Source organism: Dendropsophus ebraccatus, chromosome 9 (genome assembly GCF_027789765.1).
Source record: "Dendropsophus ebraccatus isolate aDenEbr1 chromosome 9, aDenEbr1.pat, whole genome shotgun sequence".
Lineage (NCBI taxonomy): Eukaryota > Metazoa > Chordata > Amphibia > Anura > Hylidae > Dendropsophus > Dendropsophus ebraccatus.
Window position 1 is genome coordinate 33,258,031 of NC_091462.1, and position 16,778 is coordinate 33,274,808.

General features: G+C 41.0%; 1 protein-coding gene across 3 annotated transcripts in view; it reads right to left on the reverse strand.

The window, feature by feature from the left end:
• The window catches only part of SLC25A12 (solute carrier family 25 member 12), a 108,545-nt gene that overhangs the window by 66,641 nt on the left and 25,126 nt on the right, over window positions 1–16,778 (reverse strand). Inside the window, exons 3-6 of one of the 3 annotated variants that reach the window (XM_069982914.1) lie at window positions 14,205–14,347; window positions 11,591–11,706; window positions 3,465–3,604; window positions 426–572 (exon numbers count right to left, since the gene is read on the reverse strand). In XM_069982914.1, the coding sequence (XP_069839015.1) occupies window positions 426–572; window positions 3,465–3,604; window positions 11,591–11,706; window positions 14,205–14,347 (546 nt within the window). Of the gene's footprint in view, window positions 1–425; window positions 573–3,464; window positions 3,605–7,480; window positions 7,570–8,004; window positions 8,121–11,590; window positions 11,707–14,204; window positions 14,348–16,778 lie in introns of those variants that run through there. The other 2 variants (XM_069982915.1, XM_069982916.1) reach the window with 2 other exon arrangements.

The window sequence follows — 16,778 nt, forward strand, 5'->3', positions numbered from 1 at the left end:
AGTGGCCATGTTTTTGAAGCGCTGGATAACCCCATTAATTTTAATTTTTCAAGGTCAATCTAGTCGATCAGTCTGTTGCTGTAGCGACAAACATGTCCTGCAATTCTTTCTCCATAAAATATAGCCATGAAGAATGAGTGTTTTTGGGAAATCCTCTAGTGATCACTTAATATAAGATGAAGAGGTATAACAAGACAACATAAAGTCATAGGAATTAGAAGCAAAAGAAGATATGATCTAACATAAAAGAGGCAAGCAACAGAATGTAACCTTGCCCACAAATTACAGAACAGAACAGTTAATACTATTAATAGTATTATTAATATACTATTAATAATTGGGGGTCATTTTTTGGAGTACGGTAAATAATCTTTAGGGAATACTGTTTTATCAGTAAACTAGTAATGTCTACATTTGCTACTTACGGAAACCAGATTTTCTTCTACAAATGGCGTCAGCATATGTGACCGTATAGTAACCATAATGTCGCTGAAGTCCAAAGCTGTTATCATCCCAGATTTAGTTTTGTCCTTTTGAGCAAATGCCTGTCGAGCATGTTCTAGCTGCAGCTCCTGAAACACAGAGGAAGATGTAGTTATCATTAACCAAGCCGATTCAGCTACTATTATATCCCAGACCATACAACCCCTTATATTAGCTTCCAGACCCATGTGCTAAATAGTATAAAAGGTGAATTAAAATAAGGTATGTTATGTCCCCGGTCCCTATCTCCCCAGTATAGGAAAGTGCTGTTATAGTGACCTATATTCTGAAGACTTATGTATATTCTTGATGGGAATGTATACCCCATGATCTTGTTGATATAGCTTTGGCACTATATATATATATATATATATATATATATATAATGGTCTCTCTCTTTCTGAAAGAGTGCTTCCCGGTCTATAGGGTATTGTAAAAACCATCTGTCAGGAGCCAGAGGATGCAACAGCAGCGGAGCGCACCGCTGGCTGCAAGAAGCACGTGCTGACGGCGTCCTTAGCTACCAGCCCAGTTGGCTGGGAGAATGCGCCCACGGCATCCTTAGTAGCCACCACTGTTGCCAAGGCCGCATCACTCCTCGGCCATGACGCTTAGCTGTTTTCCCTCTGTATTATGGCTGACTGTAGACTCCGCTGCCAGCCAGCTCTGGTCCTGAAGGAGGGGCCTATATACTGCCACTCCCACCATGTCTCAGTGCCTGCTATAAAGCCTTTCTTAGGAGTGCCTACGCTAGCATTTTGAATCTGCTTCACCTCTATCTGGACATTGGCTTAGTTTCTTGGACTTCCCCTCTGCCTCTTGACTTGGTAGCCTGACTGTTTCTGACCCAGTTTGTTGACTTTGCTACCATTTGTCTTGTCTTTGTTTTGTGTTTGCACATAGCCTGAGTAGTTGCAGTCTTCGGTTTGGGGCCGGCCTGTTAAGAAGTCAGGTTCTCCAAAAGGAAGAGACAGATTGGTGTGAGCAGTGTCAGGGTCTCACCCTGTCCTACTGTCTGTGTGTCACTGACCTGTCATCACACCAAATCAGTACAGAGAAAAGTATGGGGCCTTACAGTATCTCTATATACCAAGGTTATCTACTGTTGGGATTCCATATGAACTCCACATGAAGAAGTCATATCAATGTTGTGTTATAAAGCTTCTCTACCCTACACCCTGAAATACATAGCTCCATACATCAGCACACATAGTATGAACCTGCAGGAACCTAAGAGGCCTAAGTTTGGTTCTTTTGGCCCTTACTACTGGTACTTTATAGGAGCTGATAATAAACTTGCTTCTGTGCAAATCTGAATATGATTTATGCCTCTGATCTATATAAAACCCTCCATGACCTGCACAGTAAATAATAGCGCATACCACAGGACCCTAAAGATCATGTCATTTATATTTGGAAAATTCAAATCATAAAATATGGAAAGAAAAAGGTATCTTGATTTATTGTGAAAGGTTTGTACAGTCTATGGCCTTTTGTTATATATCTTTCGTCTATATATAGTTTATATTTCCCAAATGATTTAGAGTCAGTCATCGTGATCTATGTCCGTAGTAATTCACATAAATAATATCTAGAAACTAAATTAGAATGAGGCGTTTTTGGATTTGTTTTTGGTTTAAAAGTCAAATCTACGTAAATCAGAACAAGTAAATTAGAATTATTATTACCTATATATCATTTCTCCATGTGCCTTCTTATAGCTGACTGAGGGGAAACAGATGGATTCCGTAGACATCCCAAAATTAAGTCATTTTGTACTTTTGTACTTTTTTTTTTATAACATTTTTTACATTGTGCTTTATGGCTAATTGGAGTGTGGAGACACCCAAATGTGCCCGTATTCCAATTAAAATAAAGTGATGTTCATACTACAGTATCAGCCGGGTGAACATCTGAGACATCAGCCGTTGTTTGACAAACAACAGCCGATGTTCATACAGTGTCTGGACATGGCCTTAAAGTAGAAAACAAAAATATGATGAAGATGATGATGATAGTGGTGATCCTCATTTTCTCAGCCATTGATCAGTAATGTAATGACTCAAGCCGCCATGGACGTGAAGGGGCAGTTATTATCCATGGGATTGTCAATGCTTTTTGCAGCCTGGAACAGCATATTTGATACACTGATAAACTGGCCTAGTTGACATTTTCCTTCCAATGTTGCTTGATAACAGTGTTGCACTTACATTAGTACAAACATTAATGCTCATCAGTATAAAGAAATGCAACTAGTGCAACATGTAGACAAGTGTCACATCTGTAAATAATACTACTAACACTCTACAAAGTAAGTAAACACCAGCCTGTAACTTTGTAGCTCTAGTCCTTCTTCAGAACAAACCTCAAGAGAAATAAAGTAAATTTTCACTGTAATAGGAAAATCGTGATAAAGCAGGTTTGGACGGCACTCAGGGCTGGGGGTGCCTCGACAGGATACAGTCTATGCAAAGAAATTTTTCCAGCACTCACCCGATCTTCTGCAAACGGATGTATTTATGTACAAATATACACGGTGAATCTAGCACACTATACAGGACGCGTTTCGGCTCTCTTGCCTTTTTCAACTAGTCTAGTTGAGAAAGGCAAGAGAGCCGAAACGCGTCCTGTATAGTGTGCTAGATTCACCGTGTATATTTGTACTGTAACAGGAAAAACTTTTATTTTTATCAGGTGGGGGGTCTGAGTGTTCAGATCATGACTTATGATGAGACACCAGCAGTCAGCGCATTCTCTCCTGCGTCTGTGTCACGTTACTGAAAATGCTGTATAATGTAAGTCTATAGAGAAGAACGCATAGCACCTTAGTTGTCTCTACTGATCTTTCACCATTTGGACACTCAGACCTCGAGTGATAAAAACATTTGTGACATGTCAAAAGTTTTTTTCTAATGACAGGAACATTTTAAGGGTTAATTTGTTTATCTCTTCCTAATAATTCACAGTCAAAAATATCTTACCTGTAAAAATTCTGTAAATTCCAAGTAGGAAAGATGTTTTTTCCGGTTGTGCCCGAAGTGAAGTCTGATGAACTCGCAGTCCCAGTTAAATGGGATATGGTGATGAATCATGGTTTGGCCAAATATTTCCTTAACATTTTCTTTAAAAAAAACACAAAACCCATAAATGAGCAAATGAGGTTGTGTCCTTCTATCGGATACTAAAAGATACCTTGTTGTAGAGAATTACACATGATCTCAGGCAACTCATCACATCCAGAGATTAATGGCAACATTGCAGGATTCGTGTCTTGCAACTTTGAACTACGTATTCACATTGCTATGTTAAATGTAAGATACATTCTTTGGCTACAGGCAAAATGTAAAACCATAAACTTTACTTCATCTTCCTTAAAGCAAATGTAACACCAGGTACATCGCTTTGTGTTTTTTACATGAAGGAACTGGCACTGGCCCAGGGATGCCAGACTGCGGTCCTTTTTTTTTGAACCGCCGCCCCGCGTTTACAACGCATGGCGCCAGTCTATTCCCAGGCGCCACAGCTGCGTCACAGAGGGGAGGGAAATCGCTGCACTGGGGGCCGGCGACGTGCTGCTGGGGGCCACTGGGGGCCACTGCACCGGCATCCCTGCGCCGGTGCCAGTCTGTTTATGTAAAAAGAGATGCACCTGGTGGTTCACACACAGTAAGACACCAGCTGTTCTGTGACCTGGCCATGTCACAAAACGGCCGGTGTCAGTGAAGCTCATTTCTGTTGAATTGGGATGCGGGCGCATTCGGGTGTACCCACATTCCAATTCATCATAGCATACAATGGAGCGTGCGGCTGGAGCTGCAGTTTCCATTGTGAGAACTGACAGGTCTATGTGGCCGCTATTCAATGAATAGCGTCCACACAAAACTGACATGTCAGTTTTTCCTGCGGCCACTAGAAATCCCAGAGGGAGCATTTACTATGGGGGAGATTGATCAAACTGGTGTAAAGTAGAATTGTCTTAGTTGCCCCTAGCAACCAATCAGATTCCACCTTTCATTTTTCAAAGCATCTGTGAGGAATAAAAGGTGGAATCTGATTGGTTGCTAGTGGCGACTAAGACAATTCTACATTACACCAGTTTGATAAATCTCCCCCTATGTGTATAAACTCCGGCTGCAATTCCTCTGACTTCAATGCAACATACATTTTCTATTAATCATGGCCGGTGTCGCAATTTGTTACAATGGCCGTGATTAAGAGAAAATATACACTACCGTTCTAAAGTTTGGGGTCACATTGAAATGTCCTTATTTTTGATGGAAAAGCACTGTACTTTTCAATGAGGATAACTTTAAACTAGTCCTAACTTTAAACAAATACACTCTATACATTGCTAATGTGGTAAATGACTATTCTAGCTGCAAATGTCTGGTTTTTGGTGCAATATCTACATAGATGTATAGAGGCCCATTTCCAGCAACTATCACTCCAGTGTTCTAATGGTACAATGTGTCTGCTCATTGGCTCAGAAGGCTAATTGATGATTAGAAAACCCTTGTGCAATCATGTTCACACATCTGAAAACAGTCTAGCTCGTTACAGAAGCTACAAAACTGACCTTCCTTTGAGCAGATTGTGTTTCTGGAGCATCACATTTGTGGGGTCAATTAAAAGCTCAAAATGGCCAGAAAAAGAGAACTTTTAACTGAAACTCGACAGTCTATTCTTGTTCTTAGAAATGAAGGCTATTCCATGCGAGAAATTGCTAAGAAATTGAAGATTTCCTACAACGGTGTGTACTACTCCATTCAGAGGACAGCACAAACAGGCTCTAACAAGAGTAGAAAAAGAAGTAGGAGGCCGTGTTGCACAACTAAGCAAGAAGATAAGCACTTTAGAGTCTCTAGTTTGAGAAACAGACGCCTCACAGGTCCCCAACTGGCATCTTCATTAAATAGTACCCGCAAAACACCAGTGTCATCATCTACAGTGAAGAGGCGGCTGCGGGATTTTGGGCTTCAGGGCAGAGTGGCAAAGAAAAATCCATATCTGAGACTGGCCAATAAAAGAAAAAGATTAAGATGGGCAAAAGAACACAGACATTGGACAGAGGAAGACTGGAAAAAAGTGTCGTGGACGGATGAATATAAGTTTAGGTGTTTGGATCACAAAGAAGAACGTTTGTGAGACGCAGAACAAATGAAAAGATGCTGGAAGAATGCCTGATGCCATCTGTTAAGCATCGTGGAGGTAATGTGATGGTCTGGGGTTGCTTTGGTGCTGGTAAGGTGGGAGATTTGTACAGGGTAAAAGGGATTCTGAATAAGGAAGGCTATCACTCAATTTTGCACCGCCATGCCATACCCAGTGGACAGCGCTTGATTGGAGCCAATTTCATCCTACAACAGGACAATGACCCTAAACACACCTCCAAATTGTGCAAGAACTATTTACAGCAGAAGCAGCAGCTGGTATTCTATCATAGGTAATGGAGTGGCCAGCGCAGTCACCAGATCTGAACCCCATTGAGCTGTTGTGGGAGCAGCTTGACCGTATGGTACGCCAGAAGTGCCCATCCAACCAATCCAACTTGTGGGAGCTGCTTCTAGAAGCGTGAGGTGCAATTTCTCCAGCTTACCTCAACAGATTAATAGCTAGAATGCCAAAGAAGTGCAATGCTGTAATTGCTGCAAAAGGTGGATTCTTTGACGAAAGCAAAGTTTGATGTAAAAACAATGTTATTTCAAATACAAATCATTATTTCTAACCTTGTCAATGTCTTGACTCTATTTTCTATTTATTTCACAACGTATGGTGGTGAATAAGTGTGACTTTTCATGGAAAACACAAAATTGTTTGGGTGACCCCAAACTTTTGAACGGTAGTGTACGTTGTGTGAACGTACGAGCCTAAATAGCCATTGATGCAAATAAAACTTGTAAATGCACCAATGCATTTCAAACAATAGTATTTTTAATAATGTAATTTACAAAGCTAATGGCATAATAAATCAGTAACGCATAGCATTATTCAAATTACAGAAAATGGATGTGAGTATTGCCACAACTATATGAGGGATTTGTGATGGTAAAGTCTAGTAGTTCAGTAAAACTCATATTAACATGCTTCACCAAGTAGCCTGCATGCCCTGCATGCCATGCAGTTATATGGAGCATGCTTACTATGGGAGACACAGGGACCCTGAGGGAGCATTCTAGCAATCATGGGGTCCCTATGGTAGGACTCCCTTTGACTGAACAATTTGTTAGTATCTTGTGAATAAAAAAAAAATATTTTATGTGCAAGACACAAAGAATCCTACAATGTTGACTGAATGCCTAAAAACTGGTTCTTGGTCTTGGATTTTATTCTTGGCATTCAGGGGGAGATTCATCAAACATGGTGTAAAGTGAAACTGGCTCAGTTGCCCCTAGAAACCAATCAGATTCCACTTTTCATTCCTCACAGACTCTTTGAAAAATGAAAGATGGAATCTGATTGGTTGCTAGGGGCAACTGAGCCAGTTTCGTTTTACACCATGTTTGATGACTCTCCCCCTCAGTGTTTAAAGGGGTTACCCAGTGCTACAAAAACATGGCCACTTTCTTTCAGAGACAAAACGACTCTTGTCTCTAGTTCAGGTGCGGTTTGCAATTAAGCTCCATTCACTTCAATGGAACTGAGCAGCAAAACCCCTCCCAAGCTGGAGACAAGAGTTGTGTTGTCTCTGGAAGGAAGTGGCCATGTTTTTGTAGCACTGTATAACCCCTTTAAATCTTCCAGAAGAGAAGTTTTACCAGCCCTTTAAGAACCAAGGATGATCAGTATTTCGCATTGTGTATTTTATCGTGTTATTTTTTCGTACTGTCCACAAATGAAGATTGTTGTGTGATACAAAACAGATTTTTTGTTTAAGTTTATAATTACAAAATTTACTTGTAATAAAAATAATTCCAATTTCCATAGAAAATTAAGCGTTAATTAAGAAAGTAGAAATAGAAATAATCGGACGTTACTGACGCTTGGTTGGTTTGCGTACCACACTCAGTGAAAGTCACACCCATAGGTCATTGTGTTAGTGGTCTAGTCGTCATGTGCGGGCCTTGGGGTGGGTGCAGTTTGGATGGTCTGAACCAGACAAATAAAAGATACAATGACAAGAAGGTTTTCATTGAATAAATAATAAAAATATTATAGGCACAAGTGACATACAGTAATAAAACAAGTTCATCTGACAACTCCTGTAATAGAGGGAGGTCCCCTTCTTGAGAACCTCTCATGAGTCAAAACAGAGCCAAGACCTGTCCAGGCCATTGCAGCTAGAAGTATTGACTGGCCTCCTGGTGTTAACAGCTAGCTTAGGCCCAGTTCACACTGAGCAAAAACAGCGGAATTCTGCGGTCTCCTGTCCTCAGATTAGATGTGAGTTTTGTAGCTCAGTTGCACTGAAGTGAATAAAGCTGAATTGTAATACCATACATAACCTGAGGACAGGGGTGGCACTGTTTTTGCACTAAAATAGCTATGTTTTTTTAAACTTGGATAACCCCTTTAAGTGCCTACCCTTCAGCATCCAGCTAACTGTCAATCAAGCAAGAACAGTGATGGGAGGAGGAGAGAGGAGGTGTTACAGGTTGCTGCACTTTAGGTGTTTAGGAACGCCTCTTTGAAACTTTGCACTGTTAAAGAAAAGCATTTTTCTATGTTAGGGAAGCACAGACAGATATCTGAATGGTAACATGTGTCTCCTTGACCTAACAGAGATTTAAGAGTGTCTGCAGTTGGTAAGTAAATTGCAGCTGACAGATTAACTTTACAAAACTTGCATCTCATCTGTCATATAATAACATAAAACCTTTGCTCACCTGTCCAATCCCTTTGCGACCCAGCATGTCTCTGATTAATAGGGGCTGACATGTGACCACTGCAGCCAATCAGTGGCCTCGGTTGTCACATGTCTGGAAGAAAGTGGACATGTTTTTGTAGCATTAGATAATCTCTTTAAAAAAGATTCATGGCATCTCTGTGCTGGATCACTGTGGGATCAGACATGTTTTTATATTAAAGGGGTTACCTGGGGAAAAAAATGTCTTTCAAATCAACTGGTTTTAGAAAGTTATATAGATTTGTAATATACTTCTATTTAAAAATGTCAAATTTTCCTATACTTATCAGCTGCTGTATGTCATGCAGAAAATGTTGTTTTCTTTCCAGTTTGACACAGTGCTCTCTGCTCACATCTCTGTGACAGGAACTGTCCTGAGCAATAGAGGTTTTCTATTGGGATTTGCTGCTGATCTGGACAGTTTCTGTCTTGGACACAAGTGTCAACAGAGAGTACTGTTTCAGACTGAAAAGAAAACACCACTTCCTGCAGGTCATACAGCAGCTGATAAGTATGGGAAAACTTGAGATTTTTAAATAGAAGTAGTTTTCTGAAACCAATCGATTTGAAAAAAGAAAAAAAAATATTTTTGCTGGAGTACCCCTTTAATTGATGACATTTGTGTCGTCTTCTTAACATTTTTAAAGGTGGAAAACTCTTTGAACTTTTTTGACTATTCCTTGTAAAACTACCACTTTATCTATAGTTCCAAAATATGAGAAATGATATGGTATAGGGTTAGTGCTCCTATGCAGATCTATAATGTTCACAGAACTTAAAGTGACACTGTCACCTCCTTTGTGCATTCTGACATCTCTACACAGGTGTAAAGGGTAAATTTAGCGTTTTTCATACCTTATTTCATATCATACCTCATGGTGTTTGTTCAAGTAAAAAGTGTCCTTTTATCAACTGCAGATTGTATTAAGTGGGTGTGGCTTCGCGGCATTAGCGCCACTTAGCCCTGTCCACAACGGCACCATTGGCCCCGCCCCCTTGACGCCTATTGGTTGTCCGACATAAAGGGGGTGGGGTCTATACCTTTTAGCCAGCCTATTCCAATGGCCGGTGAGGGGGCGGGTCCAACTGTGGCGTTGTGGGCGGGGCTAAGTGGCACTAATGCCGCGAGGCCCTGCCCACTTAACACAATCTGCAGTTGATAAAAGATGACTTTTAACTTGAACAAACACCATGATGTATGATATAAAATAAGGTATGAAAACCGCTAAATTTACCCTTTACACCTGTGCAGAGATGTCAGAATGCACAAAGGGGGTGACAGTGTCACTTTAAGCATACAATACATGGGACCGTTTTCTTCCTTGGCTGATCACTATAGAACAGGAAAAAGAAATGCCAACAAAATGCTAAAATGTTCTATTTTTATCTGCATCTCCCTGGGTCCGTCTAGGAACACTTGGTAGCTGGTACTTCAATTTCACACATCAGCATCAGCTGGTACAGAGAGTGGTGCTGGCCGAACAACCTACAGAGTGAAATCATGGGGTTGGCACAGATGAGCCCATGGGCACTTCTTGTTCTGCCTACAGCTCTATGTTATTACCCAGCACTCCGGCGGTTGCACATGCTGATCCTGGTAGAGGCAGATCTCATGTGGAGAGGTTTCTTTCTGGATTTAGAGTCCATAAATAGATAAAGGATTGACCCATACAGGCCCCACCGGTAATAAAATCAGAGTGCCCTACCCGGAAAAAAATAGGAAAAGATACAGATACAGCAGAGCTAAGTTTGCCATTTAAAGGGGATATCCATGCAAAGAAAAATATGGCTGCTTTCTTTCAGAATCAGCACCTCTCCTGTCCTCAGTTTGGGTGTGGGTTGTGCAGCTCTTTTGAAGTGAATGGAGCTGAAATACCAAACACAACCTGAGGACAGAGGTGGCGCTGTTTTTGCAACAAAGCAGCTGTGTTTTTTTTACATCCTGGATAACCAGTTTGGGGCTCGCACATCCTTTTTGTGTGGCGGTTTTCAGGCCTCCAAAAAAAAAACGCCAGAAAAACTGCCAATGTGTTTTTTTCCATGCATTTGCATTTTTTCTGGCGTTTTTGACTTTACGGGTCGATGATCTTCTTTGTGGTTTAAGCGTTTTTCGTTTGCTCAACTTTTTTTTCCTCTGCCATCACAAGATCTAGTTGCTGGACCACAAAAGGAGACAAAAAACGCCAGAAAAAAACAACAACATACACACAGCATTGGCGTGTTTGAGAAAACCAGAACAATCCTATAGAAGTCTATGGGAGAAAAAAACGCCACAGTTTGCAAAAAAAAAAAGACACACCATCAACATGCTGCGGTTTGGAAAAACTGCCACAGAGCCTCAAAAATGCCAGAAAGGAGAGAAAAACACAACCCCAAAAACCCAAGTATGTAGGGCAGATCATAAACGTCCATTGACTTCTAGCCAACATCTGGCCACTGGCGTTTTTATTGGTATTTTTCCAAGATTTTAAGACAGTGTGAAGTCAGCCTAAGAGTCCTATTACACAGGCCGATGACAGCCCGATTAATACTATAAAGGAGCGCCGATCTGCTAGAACGGTGCTCGTTTATTGAGCCTTTTACACAGCCCGATAATCGTTTAGCAAGGGCTGCATGGACATCGTTAGCGATGTTCGTGCAGCCTTTGCCCAAACAGTTTACATTACCTGTCCCCATTGCCAATCTCCTCCTGCGCTCTGCTTCTTCCCGGTCCTGTGTGCTGTGGCTTCAGAGCGGCCTATCTAAGCTGACAGACCGCTCAGCCAATCACTGGCCAAGACCACCGCTGCCAGTAATTGGCTTAGCGCTCTGTACGCTCAGGTAGGCCGCGCTGAAGCCACAGCACACAGGACCGGGGAAGAAGCAGAGCACAGGAAGAGATTGGCAACGGGGACAGGTAATGTAAACTGTTTATTGAATTACCAGTTGCGTTGCCCAGTTGGCGGACGATGATTTTAGGTCTGGGCCTAAAGAAACGATCAGCCAATGATCATTTCATCTGATAATCATTCTCTCTATTACAGAGAGCGATAATCAGCCCTAACTCTTACTTTTGCATTGGGCTAACGCTCTGAATTACAATAATAAGAGGATGTGTCTGCAGTCCTATGTAAACCATAAGTAACACATTATATGGTGGTGCTGCCGCATTTAGCAAACTCAGCTCTGCCGCATCCCTCTAAAAACCTTTCCTCTCTCTATGTGAAATACACTTAAAAGCCAGTTCTTTTGTGTTGCGTGACTTCGCGGTGGATGTATTCTTACCGAATGTTACCTCTGCAGTGCCGCTCTTATCAAATAACTGATAGGCCACAATGAACATAGCATCAGGGGCACACAACACCGACTCGAATGCCAGAAACTCTTGGAAAGAGATCAACCTGCGGATAACAAAATAAATGCACTTTGTCAGAGGAGCGGGAACAGGTAGCAGAGGTCTCGAGTTAACAAAGTGGTACATTCTGTAAACATTGACTGTGTTATTATCTAGCTGGCAATCGCTGTACTTGCTCACTTTTGACTTAATGCATAGTGTGGCGTGTTATCTTGTGTCAGGCCCTGCGTGTGTTGACAGAGATTTAAGCAGATGGAGTTCAGAGCAGGGGAAGCAGACGGGCTGAAAGGCTAATGTAGCGCTCAGGTAACATAGTCATTCTATTTCCGATTTACATTTTGCAACCCGGGCCTATCTGATAGCGAGGATTGCAGCTGGAAACACTGATGGCTTTGTGACCGAGCTACTAAAGTGCCGACGGATTTTAGGTTTGTCGATACTGGGACATAAGCTATTGGCGGATTTGGTAAAAAAAATCTTAGGATTCAGGACACATTGTAGCCACTAAAAAGGCTAAGACTGGGATCACACTGCGCATTTGTAGTCCCTTTTTCTCATCCATTTTTTGCAAAAACAGATGTATTTGTGTGCATCCATTTTGATCCATTTTTTTCCATTGACTTTCATTATAAAAAAAGATTAAAAAAAAATAGATCAAAATTTACTTGTTTTTTTAGTGTACACAAAAACGTGATCGCTCATGTTTTGCATATGCTAAAAAGAAAAAAAGGATGCATTTTGATCTGTTTTTTTATGCTTTTTTTTATAATGGAAGTCAATGAAAAAACAGATGCACAGAAATACATCCGTTTTTTCATTTTTTGCATAAAATGGATGAAAAACAGACTGCAACAATGCATTGTGAACCCAGCCTAAGATAACTATTTATTCGCCAATGGTTCTCAGCCAAAACACTGGCAAATATGTATATATTGTAGTACATGAATGTCCCTGCACCCAGGTGTTGCTGTATGTTTTCTAAAAGCTTCTATTTCTTTAATGATTTACAAGATAAGATATGATCCACCCATTCACAATAGGTAATGGCCACTGCTCTCCCTTCTCTACAATGTTCTCTGGACAGGTCACAGAGCATGTCTACAAAACTCTCCCATAGGCTATGTTCTTACTCCTGAAACATATCGGGGATCCATCTCATTACATAGATGGTAGCTTATAATGATCATTATTATCCGCCGTCTATTTAACAAGATGGTTGCCCTAACCCAATGTTCATGAAGAGCGAACATAGCCACAGAAACCAATGGGTCAGATGTGGTCCATTGTTTCCTATAGTCTGTGTGGCTGCTGTAGAGCATGTATCTGCAAAAAGAGGAGCAGATGCTGAAGCAGCATGGTTGTCACTATAAGGGTCATCAGCTGGTATAGAAAGTGGTGGTGTCTGAACAACCTGAGGTTATGTAGACATCCGTCATTTACATATATTTTATAACAACGTTATTTGCTGTTATATGGCAGCTGTCCAATAAAAACAGCCGTCATTTTGACAGTGTGAGAACATAGCAACAGAGTGAAATCATGGGGTCGGCACAGATGAGCCTATGGGCAATTCTTTTTCGGCCTACAGTTCTATTTCATTACCCAGCCCACACCATAGCAGGTACCTGTTATACTAAAAGATGGACATAAAATACAAACATAGGCTATGTTCGCACACCATCAAAATAACGTCTGTTTTTATTGCCATCATGAACATCATATACTATACATTATGGGGGAGATTTATCAAACATGGTAAACAGTGAATCTGGCTCAGTTGCCCCTAGCAACCAATCAGATTCCACCTTTCATTCCTCATAGACTCTTTGGAAAATGAAAGGTGGAATCTGATTGGTTGCTAGGGGTAACTGAGCCAGTTTCATTTTACACCTTGTTTGATAAATCTCCCCCTATGCATGTGGGTGTGCAGTATAACTGACTGCTCTTCTCCACTCCATTGCATTTAACAGCAACTTCACACAGGGTTCAAGCAATAAAGATGCACAATTAGGCCACAACCATGTCTTTTTTGGGCCTTTTGATGGACAATATTTAGGTGGCCAAACTTCTAAAACAATGTCCGTCATTGGTGGACTAACGGATGTTGTTAATGGAATAATGATGTTTTATAATAACGGCTGTTCAAAAAAAAAAAAAATTGTCAGTCAAGTGGCTAAAAACACATGTGTGGTCGTGGCCTTATAAAACAATAAAGAACCCTTATCAGGCTATGTGCACACTTTGTAAGAAACCGGACGGTCTCTAAAAAGTTCATCCTGGCCGGTACAGTAGGCACATCAGAACTCCCCACAGCACACAATGGAGCATGCGGCCAAAGCCGCTCGCTCAATAGTGTGCATTGACAGGGTTTTCTGCGGCCGCTATTCAATGAATAGCGGCTGCAGAAAACTGACATGTCAGTTGTTTGCGTAAGAAAGAAAAATTATTTTCGTAATAATCACAGCCGTTGTACAAAGGCCGTGGTTTTACGAAAATATACGTTGTGTGAACATAGCCTAAAATTGTAAAAAAGAAAAACCTCACCCATCTTTGGTCTGATCAGCGACTCCTCCTAAGAGTTCCACAGTCTTGGGATTGTGGTGCAGGTCAGTGTGCAGGCCAAGGTATTTCTGCACAAAGTCAGATGGTGTCATGTAATGTTCCCCATCTTGCTCAACGCTGGCATACTGTGAACAATAGAAGAATAAAACAAATTAACCAGTACGGAATAAGTCAGGATGCTAAGAAATAATACATGAATTAAGAGGTTAGTTCACAAAAAAAATTTCTTTTCAATCAACTGGTGTCAAAAAGTGCCAGAGATTAGTAATTTACTTCAATTTAAAAATCTCAAGTCAGGAAGTGTCCAGAGCCGGAGCAAATCCCTATAGAAAACTTCTCCTGCTCTGGACAGTTCCTGACATGGACAGAGGTGGCAGCAGAGAGCACTGTGTCAGACTGGAAAGAATACACCACTTCCTGCAGGACATACAGCAGCTGATAAGTATAAGAAAACTTGAGATTTTTAAATAGAAGTAAATTACAAATCTTTATACCTTTTTCAAACCAGTTGATTTGAAAGAAAAATATTTTCACTGGAGTGCCCCTCTAAATTGTGCTGGGTATAACCCAGGGGTAATAAAGTAATGTGTTATTATGAAGACATAGTAACTTTCTAAATACATACATACACAACAGTTCAACCTTCTTTAGTTTGAGAGCCATATTATGAAATAAATGCTTATTAAAGATATTGATAACCACTTTACAGAAATTACTCCCTTATCACTTTACAATCAATGTTACATTTATCACCAAGAACTAGAACAAAGAGCTCTGCTTCACCAGGAGTTCCATCTGTGTTACATACTGAGCGGCAAATATATTATACAGTAGTAAAAAACAATGTCACATTATCCTGTCCCAGGAGCCATGGTCCAGTCATATGGTTTTTAGCCTAGTGACAGCTGCACAGTGACATTGTTCAGGTCCTCACATCAAGTTTTATTAATTCCTGACACCCTTGATGTCTCTTCTGCACAGTATCAGCGGCAGAATGTGGCCCCTGTGACTCAACTACAGTTCAAGGTACACATGCCCATACCATTGAGATGCTGTGACTGTAGATAATAGGGACATATATACAGACTGGAATTTTACATGTCAATCTTTTTGATGGTGACAAATCTGCTTTTAAAGGGGTTATTCGGGATTCTTTAAAAAAAAACAAAAAAAACACATCACTTTCTTGCAAAAACAGCACTGCCCGTTCTCAGGTTGTGTGCGGTATTGCAATTTAGCTCCATTCACTTCACTGAGCTGTAAAACACCATACCCAAACTGAGGACAAGATCAGTGCTGTTTCTGGAGTAGTTTGATTTTGTTTTTGGACAACAAGCATCTTGGACAGTTCTGGGGTGTGTAAAAATGATAACAGGGCCGTAGTCACACGTTGCCTTTTTTTTGTTAAAATAACTACCGTTGCTTTCAGTCTTTAATGATTCCTGATAAAGTCTATGGAAACAACGCTTGTTAGTTCACACAATGTATAAAATACTGTTTGCTATTAAAAATGCACCAGTGGCCGTCATTGTAATGATGGATGCCAAAGTATGTTAAGCAACAGCTGTTATTTCACCCTTACAACAACTTAAGTACAAAAACGTATTGATTACATAGTATTCGATAATCTGCAGACATTCGTACGTAAAATCCTCAGAAGCTAAAATATTTTTTTATTTTTGTCCGTTTTTATTTTGAGCAGTAGAATGCTGTTTTATGGCCAAAAAAAGGCAAAAATGGAAGATTTATAGTGCTGTCTTAGGGATGTGCACACTATGGAATTCCGGGTCAGATCACACGCTGCGAATTCAGCAGCTGGCCCCCTTTTGCGTACGCTGGTGTACACGGGCCTCTCCTTGGGCTTCAATCTATTGTTTGCCAGATTCTGCCGTCCACCCAGAGAATGAACCCACTCATTCTTTGGGCGGGCGGCGGAATCTGGAAAACAATAGAATGACGCCTATTGGACCAGTGGAGATGCGCACATCCGCCAGCATCCGCTAACTGGGGTCAGCTGCGGAATCCGTGGCGGGTGGTCTGCCGGGATTCCGTAGTGTGCACATATCCTCACAATAGAAGTTTCTTTGTTGCCTATAGCAACCAATCACAGCACAGGGATGAATTTTTTGCAACTGCAGGGTCGTGGTAGCCCGTGAGTCGCAGTGCACTTGCATGGGTAAAGGGGTCATGCGACCAGGTAGCACAACATAGTGACTCCAGGTCATGTGACCGGGAATCAACACGTAGTGCCAGCCTAACAATCTGTATTGTATGTAAAATAGAACGTTGTCACAATGGTGTTGCGTGGAGCAGGGACTCTGGGTTCCTCTCTTGATGCTTCATGGGGATTTCTTATATACTTATGATAGAGTTCCATAAGTACAGATAAGTACAGAACTATTCTTTATGATAGTGACACTACCACCTCACACTTCAGTACAGGACATGGGCTTAATTGCCGACATTGCTCCACTTTAAATCTAGTAAAAAAAAAAATCCCAAAAGTATGAAATGTGGGTTGAACTAATAGCAATGTACCGGCGCCTTCTATTCCTG